The 19,134-nt window shown below is 61.4% G+C and overlaps 1 protein-coding gene across 2 annotated transcripts; it reads right to left on the bottom strand.

The window, feature by feature from the left end:
* Window positions 1-8,760: 8,760 nt before the first annotated feature.
* TBX1 (T-box transcription factor 1) lies at window positions 8,761-17,070 on the bottom strand. 2 transcript variants are annotated; one of them, XM_054592693.1, is made up of 9 exons: window positions 16,891-17,070; window positions 16,257-16,376; window positions 14,632-15,001; window positions 12,555-12,656; window positions 11,534-11,705; window positions 10,854-11,009; window positions 10,170-10,237; window positions 9,987-10,087; window positions 8,761-9,632 (listed from the first exon to the last, which is right to left on the bottom strand). In XM_054592693.1, exons 2-9 carry the CDS (start codon window positions 16,288-16,290, stop codon window positions 9,163-9,165), a joined length of 1,473 nt encoding a protein of 490 aa, XP_054448668.1. In that variant the 5' UTR covers window positions 16,291-16,376; window positions 16,891-17,070; the 3' UTR covers window positions 8,761-9,162. The 2 variants fall into 2 exon arrangements, with proteins under 2 accessions (XP_054448668.1, XP_054448667.1); XM_054592692.1 differs by lacking the exon at window positions 16,891-17,070 and having other exon boundaries at window positions 16,257-16,481.
* Window positions 17,071-19,134: the final 2,064 nt, after the last annotated feature.

Here is a 19,134-nt window from a genome sequence, read left to right as displayed (position 1 = left end):
GCATCTCCGCCTTTGCTCTGGTTTTCATATGCGTTGGGGCCAGCTCAGCTCTGCCTAGACTCTGCTTCCCCAGGCCAGAGAGCAGCCGCACGGCCCGTCCACCAGCCTGCCCAGGAGGCCCATTAGGAGCCAGGCAGAAAGGAAGCACCTGGCCGGATGGAGCTGAGCTCGATGCAGAGGGAGAGGCGATGGCTGCTCAACAGGGCAGACACGCACCTGACCCACCCAGACAGCTGTCCACCAAAAGAGGCTCCACAGCCTTGCCTGGGGAGTCCACGCAGAAAAGCATCTGAATGGGAGATACACCCACACGCCGCAGGTAGCAGGGCATGCCCACGTAGCGTGCTAAACTGAAAAAGTTTGGTACGTGCTCATGGCCTGCACCTACCTTGGGCTCTCAGACCCTTGGAGCAGGTCAGGAAAGCATGCCCTGTGTGTCGTCAGCAGCCACACTTGGGCCACGGCATCTGGGACTTTGGACCCACGGAGCCAGAAGTTCTCACGGCCTGGCCCTTCACTGGAGCAGGCCGCTGGCCCTTCCTGAAAGGGTAGCTGCTTCTGGGGCACAGGCCGACGTGGGGACTCGGAGCTGCCACGAAGGCAGCGTGTGCTCAGAGGTGCCAGAAGCAGCACTGCGGGTCACGGGGCCTCCCACACAGGCCTGGGACGCATGAGGCATCAACGTGACAGTCACTGTCATCAGATCCAACAGGAGAGACTCTAATAATCCAAGGATTCTCATTGACACTCACATGAGAAAATTACCAAAAAGCACACCCAGAAGGTATTGTAACAAAGTCGAAGCGTGCCCAGAGACTGCTAGGGACTGAATGTCTGTGTCCCCCAACCCATAGGTTGGAACCTGACCCCCCTGGTAATGGTATTAAGAGGTGGGGCCTTTGGGAGGTGCTTAGGTTATGAGGGCAGAGCCCTCATGAATGAAATTAGTAACCTTATAAAACAGATCCCAGAGCCATTCCTTCTTCCTTCCCCGATCTGAGGACATGGAGAGAAGACAGCCGTCAAGGAACCAGGAAGCGGGACCTCGCCCAACACCGAACCAGCCTTGAACCGGGACCTCCAGCCTCCAGAATGATGAGAAGTGAATTTCTGCAGCTTGTAAGCCACCAGTCTGGTATTTTGTTAAAGCAACCTGAACAAACTAAGACAAGATGCTACATTTTTATTGTTTAATTTACTTTTAAATTTATTTTTATAGAGATAACATTGGTTTACAACATTATATAAGTTTCAGGTGTACATTATAATCGACATCTGTATGTATTACATCATGCCCACCACCAAAGTCTAGTTTCCATCTGTCACCATACATGTGAGCCCCATTACCCATTTCTCCCTCCTTGTTGTTTATTAAAGATGTGGAATGGTAAGTAATCTAGTCATTGGCTCTCATTCTGTTCTAGTTTTCTATTGCTGGTTGAATAACCAGCCCAAACTTAGCATCTGCGCACGTGGAGCCACCAGTCAGAAAACCTGGAGGGGCTCGTTGGACCGCGGGGCCCCCAGAGGGCTGGGCACAGGGAGTACCATCGACGCACGCTCCTCTGCGTGGCTTCTCAGCATTGTGATCTCGGGGGAGTCGGGCTTCTTATGTGGGGCTCCCAAGAGCTTGTCCTGTGAGCCAGGAAATGGAGGAAAGCCAAGGTGTTTGCAGCCGTTACAAATGAGGCTCATTCTGTGTCTCAGGAAAGAGTACAGACACCTGAGGCTCCAGAGCTGGGGGGCAAGGAGCCCGGGGCAGGAACCGCGCACCTGGTCCTGCCATTAGGCGGGGAGAGTGTCCAGCCGCCCACTCCCCCTAGCCACGCACACAGCACCCCTCACTTGCCCTGCTGGGTGTGACAAAATGCTCACAAGGAAGGCTTCTCATCCCAGCACACGAGGGTCGTATCTCCAAACAACAGGACAGTGGATCAGGACCTCCCATGCACATGAACCGTAGAGAAGCCCTCCACTCGGGGAGAAGCCAAGCGTCAGAAACTGAACACAAATATGGAAGAAGGGGCTATTGCTAAGAGTTCCTCAACCTATAAGGAAGTTTTGTGACAGACAGACGCTCAGTCTGAGGCCGGGGTGGGGTCGGCCTCACTCGATGGTGGCACCAGGCCCTTGAGGTGCCTGACCCAGAGCTGCATTTCAAGCGACCTGGTCTGCAGGTTGAGCCATGTGCGTGCTGAGAACACACCTAACAAAGAGTGAGAAACCATCTAGAGAGAACCCAAAAACAGTGCTTTTAAAACCAGCTTTAGCGATTCTCATCTGTGTGTGTCTTTCCTGAAACGTTAAGGCACTTTTAGAATTAATACATTAGGCAAATCGTTTTGTTACATATTTAGAACTATTTTTAATAAATTTGCAACCAACGTTGAAGCATCGGGGAAATTTTCCTTTGCTATAACCATTAGATTTCGATTTACCAACTGAGTTGGAGTGAGACTAGATAGGGAATAATTTATTACACAACATCCAATTTATTCATCTTGAGAATTGAGTGAATTAACTCACAATTTTTTTATTTTGGAATTGCAACTGTAGACCCAATAAAGGGAAAAACAGCTATCCTGTGTAGCCAGAGCCCAGCTTCAACACCGAGTAGCCTGGGTCCGAAGGGGTAAAAAGTTGTCGCGGGAGCGAGCGGTCGAGGTGCGGGGGTCTGTGCTCCTGGCCACCCAGAGCTCGCTGCTGCTCACCTGGGACGTGGCAGGGACATCTCCAGGTGAGAGCGGACAGAGCCCTTTACAAATCATGTCCCTTCTTCATAGACTAGAGCCTGAATGCGTGGGTGGGCGGGAGGCCTGGGGCTCTGCTGCGGCCACAGCGCACACCCTTCCCACCACCCGTGACCCAGGAAGCTCTCATCGCTCTTACCTACTTGGAGAGGCAAAGGACAAAAACACGCTGCCCTGCTCGTTGAGAAAAACAAATCCTAAAACCAATCCCAGGACACCGTTCGACATAGTTAAAGAAGCCAAGATGGAGAAGAAGGGAAAGAACAGACACACCCGAATGGGGTCCAAATGGAAGAAAAGGAGGGGATTAGAAAGGGCCCGGCAGGTTCTTAATATGTGGGAGCAGAACTTAACATTCAGAAACATTCACTCTTTAGTAGATGGCTGGGTGAATGGTGACAACCTTCCACTGCCCAGCAACTCCGCCTGCCCTTTGTAGCGCCACCCCCTCCTGCCGCTGATGCCGCTGGGCACACACTGCCCGCAGAGGGACTCACCCAGGGCCCCGCCTCCTGAGCCCCGCTGCTCCGCTGCTCACCTGACGCAGCTGCCCACGCGCCCAGCTTGTGTTCCTTCCTCTTCGCTGCTGGGTCCTGCCCCGCGGTGGAGGAGCCACCGTGCTCACCTGCCCACCTGCTGGGCGCACCTAGCCTGCGTCCTGGTCCTGGCAACACTGGCGGCCGTTGCCACCAGGGAGCGAGCCTCTGCTTCCCTTCCTTGTGGCAGAGGGGCTTGCTCGCAGCTCCGTGCGGCCACCCTGATCGCCTGCAGTTCTACATTTTGGGCCCAGTGGCTGCCCCCAGAAACAGCTCCTCTCTCCCAGAGTCGCCCGCAAATGTGGGAGACCCCGTTGCTGAGCAGGGTGGGCAGGATGGGCTCTCCCTCGACAAGGCCTCCGCCGGCCCTGGCTGCCATGCCCACCTGCACTGGGGTGAGGTCACAAAGGAAGCTCTGGGGAAGAGCCGAGAAAATGCCTTCTGGGATAAAAGGTGTGTTTGGAGATGGGGAAAAAAAAACTAAGACAGGCCAAGAGGCTAGGGTGGCACAGAGGAGAGGAGGGGATAGGGAGGGTGGGGCGGGGCGTGGGCAGGCAGCCTTGAGGGCCGGGCCCAGGCGGGGCGCAGCTCGGGGGCTGAGGCCTGAGGAGCCGGGTTCTAATTTGCACGGTCTCCCGGGGTGAGATGCCAGCAGCCAGGGGTGCTCCGGGTCCCCTGGGCTCAGCAGGCACACAGAAATATGTGACCAAAGGATGGCCAAGTTCCTCAAGGCTGGGCCCCATCGACTACAAGGTGCTTGAGTCCCCGAGGAAAAGACCTCCCGTTACAGCGGGAGCCCCTTGGACAGAGACGTGTCCCGACGCCAGGGGTGCTGAGATGTGGGGAACTCCAGCCGCCTGAGAATCCCTGACGCAGTTGACACGCCCTCCTGTGTCCCTGATGGATGTCTGCGTGGCAGCGGCAGGCCCCCGTGAGCCCGGGGGGAGAAGCAGGCGGCAGCCGCTGGAAGGAGAGGATTAAGCGCTTACTTTGTGCAATTGAAAACTGATAGATAAAGGATGTCTACAATGCCATTCCTCTTTATAATTAAGAAGATAATTTAATTACTGCTATTAAGACCTAAGCTTCTCCCCTACGTGAGCTGCTTTTAACAAAATACCTCTGGTTCGCTGTCTCCCACACACCGGCCTGGCGGCAGTTAAACAGACGCTGAGACTCCAGAGCTTCATCTCGTGAGCCATCTGGTTTGAAGTAGTGCGACAAGCAGGAAAGGGAATCGAATCAAAGGCACGGCTGTGTATTTTTCTTAAATACAGAAAATGTGTGAGGTAGACCAGGAAACAACCCCATCCTCCCCTCTCGGGGCTGGGTGCCACCGCCGGACCGCAGGGCCGTTCTCCCACGTCCTCCCTGGCTGGACAGAGGCGGCTTTGAGGGGTGAGGGTGGCTGGGAGAAGGGACGTGGGGTCAGGAGGGGCAGACGCATCAGATGCACAGGCAGGGGTCAGCACCACGACATCAAGGGGAAACCGAGGCACAGGCCCGTGGACCCAGTGAGCACACTCTCCCTGCGCCCAGCTGCAGGCAGGGCCGTGCTCCTGCCATCCCTGGAATCATCCCTTTAGTCCTAAAAGACGCTCCTCGCCCCCACCTCCCCTCCGTCTGCCTGCACACGGCTCTGCCCTCGGCAGCTGCGGCCCCGGGAATTCTCCGGTGCGCGGGTGCTTTGATCTGGAGCACACCTGGAGATCAGTGCCTCAAGCTCACCCAGCCACAGTCATATGGGTCCCACACACTCTGTGGGCTTCCCCAGTGAGAGGAAAGGGGGGCTGCAGCTCCCTGGGGCGGAGACTGGAGCCCTACAGCCACAAGGCCCCCCTTGCTACTCCCCTCATTTTGTGGCCAAATTTCAGCGCTCACCCTCCGTGCCCCACGTCTCCGAGGAGAAGACTGTAACCAGCTCCTCCAAGATGTTTGCCAAGAGACCAGTGCCCAAATCTGCAGCACCACACAGCTCCCCAGCACGCTCTTTCTCTTTGTCCCTATAAAAGCGTGCAGCGTCGCCAGCTTTACTAAGTGGCAACACAATGGAAGGTACTAGTTCGGAGCGTCTTCGAACCACCCATGAGACTGTGGACAAGGCCTTGTGTTCCGTGGGGTCACTATCAGAGCTCCCACTTCTAGGCTCTTCTCAGATTTAGATGAAAAGAGGCAGCAAGAGTGGGGCCTCAGGGCACCTGGCACTTGGCGAGTCCTCCCAAATGCCCGTTGTGGTGCTGGGACATCCTAACCAGCAGGGCAGAGTTTCCCAGGCCTTCCTGGAAGCAGGAATGTTGAAGTCGCAGACGGAGGCTCTGCAGCTGAGGACAGTGGTCGCAGTGGCTCTGGGCTGGTCTTTCTCCTCCACAAACAGGGAGCTGGGCTGCCTGGGGCCATCCTGCCACACTCCAGGGTCCTCGGGCTCCTTAACCCCTCACAAGGGACCCAGAAGGGGCGAAGCGGGGAGTGGACAGGCCCACCCCTCCTCCACTTGGTCAAGAGTTTACCTATTTTACACACTGGGTGTCTATTGCTTTAAAAGATTTTATTTATTTATTTTTAGAGAGAGGAAGGGAGGGAGAAAGAGAGGGAGAGAAACATCGATGTAAGAGAAACATCAACTGGTTGCCCCTCACATACCCCCAGCCTGGGACCTGGCCTGCAACCCAGGCCTGTGCCCTGACTGAGAATGGAACCAGTGACCCTCCAGATTGTGAACAGTGTCCAACCCAGTGAGCAACACTGGTCAGGGCAGGTGTCTATTGTTTTCTGAAGGACTTTTAGGGTGAGGGAGTCTGGGGTCCTTGGAACAGAAGACCTCTGAGGTCCTCACTAGCCCAAACTCTTGGCCTCCCAAATCCTGGTAGTTGGACACCTAGAGACAGGTAAGGGGCTGCAAGGCCAACTGGGGGACCCAGAGGAAGGTGCTGTGGGTGCAGCCAACAGCTGAGGGATGAGCCCATGAGGAGGCAGGTGGACAGACCCCCGATCCCTGCAGAGCACAGTGGCTCACAGAAAGGGCAGGCAAGTGGGGGAAACGGAAGTGAGAAGGAGAAGCCGGTCACAGAAAGGAAGCTGCTGGGATAGAAGCTTCACAAGGACGGCAAGGACTGCCCAGGGGCAGACGCCCAGAGTTACACCAGCCCCACACACGGTGACCAGAAAGACCCTGCACCGGGGGTGCTCTCCAACCACTCATTTCAGGAACGAATGACCAAGAGACGGTCCTGGTGCCTTTCCAAACTTCAGAACCCCCAGTAGAAGTTGGATAACCCAAGCCAGCCCTTCCTTCATCACCCCATCCCGGGATTCAAGGTCACAGCGAGGAGATGCAGGACCCGCACAGGGCAGGGCTGCCTGGAGGCGCCGGCCCCGCCCTCAGCACCAAACATTGAAGCATCCGCCCTAAAACCACCATGTGCCCTTCTTCGCAGGCGGCTGGACACTGGTCAGCACTGAGAACTGCCAGGCAAGCAGCAACGTGGGCCAGCCAGCCCGGGCACCCCGCTGCACGATCCCATTTATAAGTTCTTAGCTGGGCAAACTCATCTCTCCAGTAGAGAAGACCTTGCCTTTGGGGGCTGTTCTCCAGTGCAAGGCAAGCCCTCCTAGTAGTGTCCAGCACTCAGAATGCAGCCAGTGAGGAACCCAATGTTTAATCTTATTCTATTTCCATTCATTAAATCTAAGCAGCTCCCTCTGGCTGGTGAACACCGTGTGGGACAGCAGCGTGGCTCTCCATCTCAAGAGGTTTGTGATTGGCGGGGCGGGGAGTGGGGGCAGAGGGGGATCACGTGCACAAGTGGCAAGCTGCACACCCAGGATCCACGTGCTGGCTGCATCCTCTCGTCTGCAAACCCCAGACGCCATCATCCGTGCAGAGTGGCGCTTTTCCTTGCTTTAGTTTTGAACAAAAGCAAAACGGAGATCTCTCCAACTGAGATTCTTGGCCCCCTTCCCCCCCGCCCCATGGCCTGGGTGTGGAGAGTGTGCAGAGAGGGAGGCCTGAGAGTCACAGGGGGCCCCGGAGAGGTGCCCAGCACCTGCAGGGGATACTGGTTCTGCAGGGCCAACCACGGCCCATCACTCTTGCCGGCCGCCCAGGACAAGGAAGGGTGTGGGTCCATTTGAGGTGCAAATTCAGAACAAGCTGCCCCCAGAGGGACATCTGCAGTGGGGGGTGAACGGGTGTCCATCAGGGACGGGTGTCTAGAGCTTTCCTTGGGAGAGTGCATCCCTGAAGCTGTGTCCACGGAGCCTGCTGGCCACTTGAGCAGATGCTGCAAGAGTCTTCGCGCCCTGGCACTAGACGCCCTGGGGGGCTTTGGGGAGCCCTGGTTCCAGAGCTCACTCTTCATCAGCCTTGGTCACCCACTTCCTTCCTAGACCCACCTCATGGGACCAGTTCCTGCCATCCGGTTTCTTGGCCACTTCACATCCCCCGGGGCAAACACACCTGGGAAAAAAGCGTCCAGTCCAGGGCAGACATCAGGAAGCGCCTGGCCATGCCCTTTGAGAGGTGGGATCAGGCTGCCATTGCCCTGGGGCTGTGACTGCCACACACACTGGGACAGAACCTTGACCACTTGCATTTCCCATTCATTTTGTGTCCAAGTTAGTAGCCTTGACATTGACTGGCTGTCAGCTTTTCCTGCCAGGACTCAGGAAGGGAGGGATCAAAGGGTTCCTCTGTCCCATCCCTGGTGTTGAGTTAATGGGGAGAGGTCCCTCACCACCTGGCCTGGGAAAAATGCTTCACAGACAGGTTTTAAGATGACTCATGACCACTGTCATTGTGCCCCCTGTGCAGGTCACTCCATGGGGACACTCAGAGTGAATAGAGTCAATAAACAGGGGGAAACGCAGGCCGGGCTAGGGCCAGCCAGGGGAAATGCTAGGAGAGCAGTACTGCCTGTTTTTGTCTTTTCTTTATCAGAGTCAGGGCTTCTCCCTTTCCAGTCCCCAGTGACAGTGTTCTGGCTTGACCGTCAGGCCCAGCTTCCGTGGAAAAGCACTCAGGACCGGCACTGGTCCTGAAAACAGGCCCGGGCGTGGGCCCAAGTTCTAGAAGGGAGACAACAGCCCGTGTAATGAATTTAAGCAAAAGGCCTGAGGCACATTCAGGGCTGCGCAGAGCCCTGGTGCCCACAGCCTGGGAGAGGTCAGGGTGAAGCTGCTAGGTCCGAGCGGGAGAGGCGTGCGGGCAGGGCCGGGAAAGGCCGGGAGGGGGCGGTGAGAGCAAACCCCGGCGGGCAGCGCGCCGCGCCGCGCCGCGCGGGCGGAGAGAGGCGTGGCCGGGAAGAGGCTATGGAAAGGGACGCAGAGGGCACTGCTGGGACCCCCCGCTCCGCCCAAGGCCCGACCTGCGGTCTACGGGTACTGGGGCTGGACAGACCCTTAGATCCCCGGGAACCCCCGCGTGATCTAACTAATCGCAAATAAATAGACACGCAGGCAGCTTCCAAAAGAGGCCAAACCGTTTATCAAGTCGCCGACGGCGCTGTTTATCTACAGTATCTACAAATATCTACACGTATCTACACCGCCTGCAGACAGGGCTCTCGGGTCTACACTGCAACTGCTGGCCGGGACGGGCCGACGCGGTCTCGCGGAGAACAATAAATATCACTTCCTTCCGCGCTTGACCGGGCGCTTTGGCACTGGCGGCGCGGCCCGTGGCCCCGGGGCTGGGGGACGGGAGGGCCGCGGTGGCGCCCGAGCTGTGGAACCAGGTCCTTCGACTGCGCTCGGGCGAAGGGTGGAGGACCCCATGGCTGCGAGGCTGGGGAAGCAGGGACCCGCGGTGGCCCGGGGCTGGGGCGCGTTCCCTGCCGGCCTCAGGGCTGCCGGGGCCCGCGGGCGGGCGGGCGGCCGCGTTATCTGGGGCAGTAGTCGTAGGAGCCAGGAGGCGCGGCCCCCGCCGAGTACATGTTGGCGGCTGCGGCGGCCGCGGCAGCCGCGGCGGCGGCAGCGGCGGCCGGGCTCACCGGGTGGTGGTGCGTGTGTGCGTGCGCGTGGTAGCCGTGGCCGCGCAGGCCGGGCAGCGGGTAGGGCGCCGGCCGGCTCTTGGCCCCGAGGTAGTGGTCATAGGCGGCAGCCGGGTACTTGTAGGGGTGGTGGTGCAGCGGCTCCGACGCGCCGGGCGCCTCCAGACGTAACTCCGGGTGCGGGGGGCTGGGTCGGCCACCGGGCCCGCCGGGCAGCGGCACGAGGCCGCCGGCGCCGCCAGCCCCGGGCAACGCGGGGCTCAGCACGCGCGCCAGCAGCGGCGGCGGAGGCGCCGAGTCCCCGAGCACGGCCGGCCCGCCTGCATCGCGCTCGAATTCTCGCCGGGCTTCGGCTGCGTCTGCGAGAAGCGCCCACGGTGAGCGCAGGGGCCGAACCGCCGAAGGGACCCGCGAGAGTCCCGCCGGCAGGAGGAGGTGCTAGGCCGCTCCCGCCCCTTCTCCCGGAACCAGCAGAGACCCTGGCCCTCCCCAGAAGCCCGCACCCCTCCGCGGGCGGCAGGGCGGGCGGCAGGGCGAGGCTCAGCCGTCGGGCCGGGCGGGCGAGTGCGCGCTTGCCCGCCGCCACGGCCGTTGTGCAAGCGGCGGGAAGGCCGCGAGCGCCCCTGAGGCGCAGGCAAGGCCGGGCGCAGCCACCTCCCGGGGGGCGGAGCGCGCGCAGGGCCGCGGCCCGGATTCCACGACCCCGGCCCTACCTTTCTCCGCGCCGTTGGGCTGCGTGGGAGAGGCCACAGGGTTCCGCGAGCGCGCGAAGGCGGTCATGAGCGGCAACGCGCCGGGCCGGTGGTTACGGGGCCTGCGGGAGGGAGGCGGGCGGTGGGTCAGGGAGCGCCCTGCTCAGGCGCCCGGCGCTCGTGGTTTCCTAGGAGGACACTCACCAGTCTTCTGGGTCGCAGTCTCGGAAGCCTTTGGCGAAAGGGTTGCTGGCGATCTTGAGCTGAGTAATCTGCGGGAAAGGGCACTGAGCAAGCAGCTTGAGCCCCTGCGTTGGGGGCCATAGACCTCCGCGGAGAGTTGGGGAGTGTAAAGAAGGGCTCCTCCAGGAAGGAGCCCTCTACTCTCTGCTAACAAGAACCGGCCCACAGCTGCCCCTCCCCCATGGAGGTTGTGCCTCTCGCCGGGGACGTCTGCCGGAGCCTCCTTTCTTGAGAAGGAACCCCTTTGGGGACCCCAAGTGGTTCGGATGGAGACCCTGAGCCCCTGGCTGGGATGGGAATGTGGTCACCTCCACCCCCACCCCGCAGTGAAGAGCGAAGGGGCGCCCTAGGAATCTGGGTAAATCTCAGATCTGGCCCCTGACGGGGAGTTTCCGGAATGGTTTGGAAAACAAACTTTCAGGCCACATTGACAGTTGCTGCTTGAGAGGTCAACCTGATAGGAGGCTGGGACGTCCTGCGGCCGAGGGGAGGGGGCTGCTCGAGCCCCTTGGGGGGTGGGGCTGCATGCGGGTTGTTCCACTGGGGCCCACAACTTGCAGGTCCAAACCTTCTGTTCCCCAGGCAGGGACTGAAAATTGCACCCCATCCCAGAAGTGTTGAAGGTGCCGGTCCTCAGGGCCTCACCCTGTGGTTCTGGTAGGCAGTGACGGCAGTGAAGCGCGTCTCTTCAAACACGAAGGTTTTGAAGTTCTCCTCCGCATACTTCTCGCTATCTTTGCGGGGGTCCACGTAGACCACGTGGAAGCGGGGCTGGTATCTGTGCATGGAGTTGAGAATAATCTGGAAGACAAGATGGCGAGTCGGGAGCTAGGAAATTGGCCAAGGTCTGGAGAGGCAGTGAACGTCCCAGAGAACTTGGGCAAAACCCTTAACTCCCGAAATGAGGCCTGGCCATGGGACCCAAGCAGAAGCTATGACTGAATGGGAGCCGCCAGGAAAGACGCTCCCAAGTGGCAAAAGACTGGGACATAGTTCTCTTTCCTTGTGCCCCCAAGAACTACTGCGACCCACATCGCCAGCGTGGATTCCCTAAAAGCCTCCTGCACCTATGCCCACCCCCATCCTTTCCAGTTAAAAGTCTGCAGGGAAAGATCAGGAATAGGGTGAGGGAAGCACGGGGGCCACCCTCCCAGGCCCGAGGTCCGCCAGACCCTGTGAGCCCCTGACCCGAGGGCTGCTCTCTGCAGCCTGTCCCTCATCCACACCCCAAGCTGCCCAAGCCCTGCCTCGCGTTCTGGTCAGCAGGGATTCCAGAGGGCATGCAGGGGGGACAGAGTGGTGGCCTGGGGAAGGGGGTCGCTCACGTGGCCGTTGTCGTCCAGCAGGTTGTTGGTCAGCTTGAGCTTGTCAAAGGACACAATTTGCTTCATCCACTGTGCGCCCTTGGCAGGCGAATCGGGGTGGTAGTGCACGCGGCCTGGAGTGGCAGGGTCTGCCTTCCCGGCCACCAGCCAGGAGGAGCTGTGGAAGGCGTACCTGGGACGGCACCGGAGCACAGGTCACGCCATGTGGGGATGAACCGAGAGGGCCTTGCCGAGTGAACCCCGAGAAAGTGCCTCTGATGAGTTTCCCCATCGGTGAAATCGAGGCTTCAGCTGCCACACGGACTGGGAGCTTTTCCGAGGGGGTTGCAGAGAAAACAGAAAACTCCCTCCTGTCCCAGTACACAAGACAGCAGGAAGCCAGGCACGGAGGAGGGAGGAGGGAGGCTGAGCTCCTGGTGCCACATTTCGCCGCATGCGGGTCTGACTGTTCTGGGCTTCCCAGCACTGGCCTCCAGTGTCACTGCTCAGAGGGAGCCCAATTTGGCCGCGCAGGGGGCCTGGGGCACAGGGCAAACTACTTCTTTATTAATTGCTGTTAATTGTCCAGGCAGCTAAGACTTGCCCTGCATAATCTCCCCCAGTCACCCTACCTTTCCTGCCCTGCTCGAGGAGCCCACAATTCCCTGAGGATGAGGGAAGGGGACAGGGTGCGCAGGCTCACCTCGTGGGAGCAGATGGGAAGAAAGGGGATGCTATGTGCTGGGGCCTGCCCCCCTCCCAACTCCCAAGCCAGCCCCGGGGTATGGGAGCTGCCTTGGGTCTACAGTGGTGGGGTGGCAACCAGCCTGTGTGACCTCCTAACGGGAGTTCTGGAGGTCATCTGGGGTAGGGTGTTTGAGTCTGCGGTCCAACCAGGTAGGGAGGGAACGGGACACGCAGGTTGCTGGCACAGGTGCCAGGGACCATCCAGTTACGAATGCCGTGGGCTGCACCCGAGGCATCGCCAGGCAGGGACCCGTGGCTTTCCAAGGCGCCCTCCCAGGTCCTACTGGGCGCTCACCGGTAGCGCTTGTCGTCCACAGGCACGAAGTCCATGAGGAGCATGTAGTCGGCCATGGGGTCCATGCCAAAAAGCTTCACTTGGAAAGTGGGGAACATACGCCTGGGGACAGCAGGGGGGCAGGTCACCTCAGGTGGAGAAGGGCAGGGCTGCCGCCGGCCTTCACCAGCAGGGGAAGGACAGGCTTCCTGCCGACTGCTGCGTTTCGTTTGTGGGCCTGGTCGCTCCATCTCCTCTCCCCTCACTCAGCTGCTCTAACCCGACTAGGCTCCTGCCCAGCCAGGGCAAGAGGAGCGGCAGGGCAGCCCCCGATCTCTTTTTATAAGCACAAAAATGGCTAACACAGCATCGGAGCTGAACCTTCATGCCCCAACCACGACCAGTTGCTTCTGTCACCCTTGCCTGTGTGGGCCCAGCCTCGCAACCGCCGAGCTAGCCTCAGCTGGCAACTCCGAGGCAGCAGGACCCAGTCCCACGGTTCTCAGCCCTCCACAGAGCCGCCCCAGCTCCATCTAAGCTCCCGGATCAAACAAAGTGAAACCAGGGCAGTCTCTGTAATTCCGAAGAGTCCCGGTTGCTCTCTCAACCGGGTCCGCGGCTACTCCCCAATCCCTCAGGAAGGCCAAGGCCTTGGAGCCTTCAGCCCCGACTGTGCCCGACTCTCAGGCCCTGTCTCCCGCCCGGGGCTGGAGTCTCCCTACTGTCCTCGGGAACACACGCACGTTCCCATTCCCGCCCTCTCACCGTAACCACAAGACACGGCTACTCAGGGTGGACTTGGTTTGTGCCGTCATAGTCTCTGACCGTCCCTCCCCTGGACTCCAGCTTGATCAGATCGGGCTCTTGAAAGGGTATCACACCACTCCAGGGTGGCCCACTGGCCGCAGGCCGGCCCTGTTCCCATGGGCAGCAGTGCCAGCCACTGTGCCCTGGAACCCGGCACTAGGCCTGGCCCCCTAGCCCTTCCTACGGCTTCCCTTCACTCCCTATGGGGCACCGGGCAGAACACAGATGCCAGGGAGCTGGCCCTCCTGGACAGGCCTACCACCACCACCACCCACCCCCGCCTCTGCAGGCCGAAGGGTGCTGCAGAATGCTGGCTCCTGGGGTGAAGCCTGGCTGCTGCCAAGGCTTACTGGGCTGGCCTGGACCACAGGCCAGGGCACAGTCCTCTTGGGGTGGGGGGCATTTGCCGAGGACAGCAAGGAGAGCCTGGGGAAGACCCGCGGAGCTGGAGCTAAGTACTGGCTCCAGGCTTCCCAGGGAGGACGGCCTCAGCAAGGAAACAGAAACCACTAGAAGGCTCTGCAAACAGGCCCTGAGCTCCCTTTGACCAGGCGGACACAGAGCTGGTGTCTCTCTGTGTACATTAGACACAGCCCGGCACCCGCCTTTGTCTGTTGGTCAAATCCGTTGCATCGAAAAACTTGTTCCCCTTCTCTCTGGGCCCTTACAACAAATACAGGCCAATTGGAAGGCGGCGGGCCCCAGCCGCAGAGCCAGGCCCCACAATCACCCGGAATTTAGGCCTGAGAAAACTGGGTAGCAACCTCCACAGAACAGAACACATTGTTTTAGAGTCTTAATTCTCCTCTAAAATATTCCAATTTCCCTAAAATCTTCCAGTTGCACAGCCGACCCCTCTTTAGCAGGGACAGGCTGAACTAGGGAGCCAAAGACCGCGTTTCCTTTAAGGTGGGATCCACTGTGAGCTGGCTGAGGCCCCTCAGAGGCAGCTGCCTTCCCCTTAAGCCCGGTGTGCCCCGGCCGAGCAGGTCCGTTTCCGGAGGCGCCCTGTCTAGGGGCTGCTGGTCAAGCGGCAGGTCCGCGGAGTTTCTCTCCGCCGCCTTCCTGGTTTCCCGCGCCGTCCCCTTTGGCCCGGCGCGCCAGGCGGCTGTCGCTGGAGCCGGGACCGCGGAGAGCGAAGGAGCTGGCCCCGCCGAGAGGGACCCGCAGGTGGCCAGGCCGCGCCCCCCACCCCGCTTCTCGGACCCACTTGCGTGGATCGAGTCAAAGCCCGCTGCCCGAGACCGGCGCCACGTGGGTAAGGTCGCGGCAGGGAGAGGGGCGCCCTGACCTGCCAGCCTTGGTGACGATCATCTCGGTGCCCAGCTGATTGAATTCGTCCCACAGAGCCTTCATCTCCAGCTGCACGCTCACGCTGGCCACCTTCGCGTTCTTCTTTACCGGCGCCTTGGTGGCGGCCGCGCAACTGGCCCCGGGGCCCTCGGGCTCGGCAGCGGCGCTGGTGGCGGCCCCGGCGGCCGGTGCGAACGGGTAGGCGTGAGGCGGCGGCGGGCCCGGGGCGCCCGGGGCGGCGGCGGCGCACGGGTCGTAGCGCGGCGGCGGCGGCGGCTCGCGCGGGCCGTATGGGTCCGCGCCCGGCGACGCGGCGCCCGGGAAGCCCCCGGCGGCCCCCAGGCTGCTCAGGCTGCTGGCCGTGAAGGCTGCAACGTCGCAGAAGTGCGAGAGCTGCGTGAGCCACGGGCTGGACACGGCGGAGATCATGACCCGCGGGCCGCCGCCGCCGCCCCGCCGCCGAGGTGAGCGCTACCCCGCGCCCCGGGCCGAGTGGCGGGCGCCGCGCTGCGCCCCGGGCCGCGCCGCCCCACACCGCGGGCCGGCCCCGAGGAGGCGCCCCGCCCCGCCCCGCCCCGCGCCCCCCCGCCCCGCCGAGACAATGCCTCCTTCCCCTCCCCTTCCCGCGCCCCCCCTCCGCCCCTTCCCCCCCCCCCGGCCCCCAGCCCGCCCGCCGCGGCTGCTCGGCCCGGGCCCCCCGACCGCCCGGACCGGCTCCCCAGAGCGCCGGGCCGTCCGCCGCCCCTCGCTTTGCCGCCCTCCCGTGTTGCATTTCTCCCTTCTCTCTCCAACCTCTCCTTCCAGTTTATTTTTTTTACCTTTGTCTTCATCGTTTAAATTTTCCCTCCTGTTCGTCTTTCCTTCTTCCACTATCTCTTTCGTTTCCCTTTATTTGTTTGCTTTTCTTCCTCTTCCTCTTTTTCCTGTTATGCCCCACTCTTTTCTTTCCACTTTATTTTTCATCACTTTTTTCCAAACTGCCTTTTTCCTCTTGTTTCTGTCTTTCTTTGTTATTCATCTCTCCTCTTTTTTGAAATAAAATAAGAACTAAAGTTTTTCTCTTTCTTTTTTTAATGACTTTCTTAAATTTCCTTCACTTTCTTCATTTTTTGTTCTTGCCTTCTTTTTCTTCTCTCTCCTTTTTCTACCCTCCTTTCAGGTTTTCTGTGTTTCCTCTCCTTTTCTCAATTTCCTCTCCTCCTGGCTGTCTCGCCGCTCTCCCTGTCTCTCTCCCGCGTTCCCTAACTCTCACACTCTCCTCCTGTGTGACTCTCATCCCACCCCTCCAAGCTCAAGGCTACTGCCTCTGCCACTGCTCCCTGGTCCTCCTGTCCTGTGCTTCCTAGCCTCCACCAGCCCTTTTCTGGGCCTGTGTCTAGCTGCATGCAGGTCTCTGCAGCTGGGTCTCCAGGCTAGAGGGTGCACAGGCTTTGAGCAGGATGCCTGCTCTTCCTTCGCCCCAGAGCTGAAGCTGAAAGCCTGGAGCCCACCCTGCCCGAGCTCCCCTCCCACCCACGCCGGGCCCCGGCCCTGCCAACCCTCTTCGCTAGGGTCCCGCAGCAGCAGCCTCAGCAGCAGAGGATCTGGAGGGCAAATGGGTGTAGACGCAGCGGGAAGGCTCACCTTCCATGTCCCTGGTGACGGTGCTGAAGTGCATCCCGGCCGGGGATTCCAGCAGCCGGTGAAGCTTCGCCCGGTCGGAGGACCCGGGGCCCAGGCGAGCGGTACGCTCTGCGGCCTCTGCTGCAACCAGAGAGGCGATGCTGAACGCGCTGGCCCGGGGAGACAGCGGGCTCCGCGCGTCCATAGGCACCCGGCGGCCTGGCCGGCGCCGCCTCCGACTGCGTGCACCCAGGCGCACCGAGGCCGGCCCAGCCCACGGGAACCGGGGGCGGGAGCCTGCGGTGCCACTCACAGCCGTTAGCCCGGACCCAGGGGATTATGGCGTCACGGCCCCCCACTCTGGGCCAGTGGCAGCCAAGGCGCCCAGACGGGTGGGGCGCCCTGGGAGCACAGGGCCCTTCGGCTTTTCAGGCTCCTGGCCCCTCGCCTCTGCTCCCGGGGACCTCCATGACCAGTGCCCCTCGGACATCCCCCTGCCGCAGCCGAGGTCAGGGTTCCCTCTGTAGGCTTCTACAGCCCCAGAGGGAAGGTGGTTATACCAGGAGTGCTCAGCCCCAGCCCAAGGCCGTGGGGCAACCGGCCCTGCCCCTGCCCTCAGTCCCTCCTGCCTCCTCCTCCCTGGCTGCCCCTGCACCTGGGTGAGGAGAGGGCAGTTCAGGCTCCAGCACGACCACAGGCAGGCAAGCCCAGGGCCGTGGCTTCGTCCTGTCCTCAGCGCAGCAGGACAGAACCCAGCCCAGCAAATGCCCCTGGCCCCCTTCGGTTGGCTCACTGTGGTGGCTGGGGACCCCAAGCAGAGGGACACCGCCCAGGCTGTGCAGCCCAGCCTGGGAGTCCAAGCGTCACGCGCACCCGCGCGCCGCCTGCCTCTGGCCTGGACGCTTATACATCCGGAGGGTGGGCAGTGCCCGCTCCTCTGACCTCCCTGCGCACCGGCCAGGCGCAGGGAGGGCCAGGGGCGGGGCCTGGACTGGCCGAGGGAGCTGAGGACACGTCGGAGCTCAGGCCTCCCAGCCCGGTGGTGTGCTGCCCCTCGCTGCCACCCACTCCACAGCCAGCCTGCCCGCCTGGGGCAGTTAGGCCCCACAGAGAGAGACAAGGCCTGCCCGAGGCCTCCAGGCCTCCAGGCCCAGGCATCCGGGACAAAAAGGCCTGACTTGAGCCTTCACCCACCTACTGCCTCTGGGGCCTCCTCTGACCGTATCAGGCATCCATGGCTTTCCTGTCCAAGGTCTCCCCGGCGGGACACCAAGCCTCCTCGCCTCCCGGGAGTCTCCCTGGCCCTGCACTGGGACTCTGGCAGTCAGGGCCTCCTTTCCAAGGCCTCTCTGCCTGCAACCACATCATCTGCCTGTGCTTGTCTGGATGGGGGTAGGGGGCAGACAGCCTCTTCCAGGGTTTTTACAGTCCCAGGGCCTCAGACCCTAGGCTGCAGGCAGCGGTAGCTGGGAGGCAGGGAAGAAACTTGGGGACCTGGGATTAGGGTCCCGTCAGAAGTGCCTGGCTCTGGGGCCTGAGGTCCAGGGAGGACTATGAGGCCAGAGCGCAGAGTGGGTGAGCGTGTAAGCAGTGCTGCGTGGCTGGGGTGAGCGTGTGTGATCTCCCACACAGGGAGCCCCTCCCTGCCCCCTAGGCTTTGTGGACTGTGGTGGGAAAGGGAAGCTGTTGCCAGGGCATATCTCCAGCTCTGAGTGGTCACTCAGGGCTGTGGCAGTGACAGTGACCTATAGGACTTAGGGCCGGTCCAAGGAGGAGTGTGATACAGGACACTCCTTGTTGAGCAGGGCCAGGGCTCCAGGAGGGTAGAGGGGAGAGCTCCAGGAGGGTGGGAGCGGGCATCAGCGGAGGCAGGTTGTGGTCCTGCCGCTGGAGGTGCTGCCCGTCTGCACCCAGAAGGGTGCAGGGCCACATCACCATGTCACCTGGGGCACCTTTTGCTGGCGGCTGCACCGACCCACAGTCTATGCGGGGGGCCGGATGGGTGGGGTATGGTTGTGCATTATCTGAGATGCACCTGGTCCCAGCATGTAGGGTGCCAGTGGCCGAGTCCTCTGAACCGGGGGAAGCCTTCCGTGTGCGTCTGGGAGAACACCTGAAAACGGTGGCCGGAGTCTCAGGACAGGGACAATATTGAGAAGGGAGAAGTGAAAGTGAAAAACCCTGGGGCTTCCTGGAGACGCTGGGTCAGCCTCCTGGGGCACCCTCCTGAGGGTCCCGACGCTCCCTGGACCAGGTGGTGGAGGGGAGGGGGGGGTCCTCCCAGTTCCTTATTAACCCCTTCCTGCCCAAGCTGGAACCTACAGAACCGGCTATTTCGTTAAAAGCTCCAGAGCAAAGAGAATTCTTCGTGGTCCGCGACAGGGAGCTGGGAAGGCGTGAGGGGCCCCACCCAGGGCCGCTCCGTTTGCTGAACGATTCGTTCCACCCGCTACCGATACTCACCCGCGCGACTGCAGAACCCCGGCCCCCGCTGCTCCACGCGCGGGCCCTCCTGGAGCTCTAGACTTGGAGGGGCCCAAAGGGGCCCTAAGCGCAAGGCCGTCCGAGCCTCCAGCCCGCGTCAGAGCCGCTGCCTTCACCGCCCACCGGGACTGCGCTCCTCCGACCCTCCCTCAGTCCCTCCTGGGGCGCCGCACCGCCCTCCCGCTCCGCCACGCTCCAGCGCCCGGCGACCCGCCCGAGCTCCTAGCCGCTCGCACCGCCCACCCCTCGCGCAGGCCTCAGCCCGGAGGGAAGGCGCGCGCGAGTGGCCCCGCGCTCCGCACACCCCGTCCCGCGCGCACGCCATGCCGCTGCCTGCGGGGAGGCTTCATCCCTCACCTGGACCGGCCGCGGCTCCCTTCCGCCTCGCTCCCCCTGCCGGCCGCGTCTCCATTAC

This window comes from Pteronotus mesoamericanus, unplaced genomic scaffold (genome assembly GCF_021234165.1).
Source record: "Pteronotus mesoamericanus isolate MK-2021 breed Mesoamerican mustached bat unplaced genomic scaffold, CSHL_Meso_final scaffold_371, whole genome shotgun sequence".
NCBI classification, from domain to species: domain Eukaryota; kingdom Metazoa; phylum Chordata; class Mammalia; order Chiroptera; family Mormoopidae; genus Pteronotus; species Pteronotus mesoamericanus.
The sequence above is the reverse complement of the archived record's forward strand: the minus strand, read 5'-3'. Positions and strand labels throughout refer to the sequence as shown.

Excerpts from the sequence above, each read along its gene's own strand:
- TBX1 (XM_054592692.1), bottom strand. The coding sequence starts at position 16,440 with ATGGACGCGCGGAGCCCGCTGTCTCCCCGGGCCAGCGCGTTCAGCATC. Across the intron at positions 15,002-16,256 it reads CGTCACCAGGGACATGGAAG|CCTTCACGGCCAGCAGCCTG; the intron begins GTGAGCCTTCCC and ends GCGACGTTGCAG. Across the intron at positions 11,706-12,554 it reads GTGGACGACAAGCGCTACCG|GTACGCCTTCCACAGCTCCT; the intron begins GTGAGCGCCCAG and ends GTGCCGTCCCAG.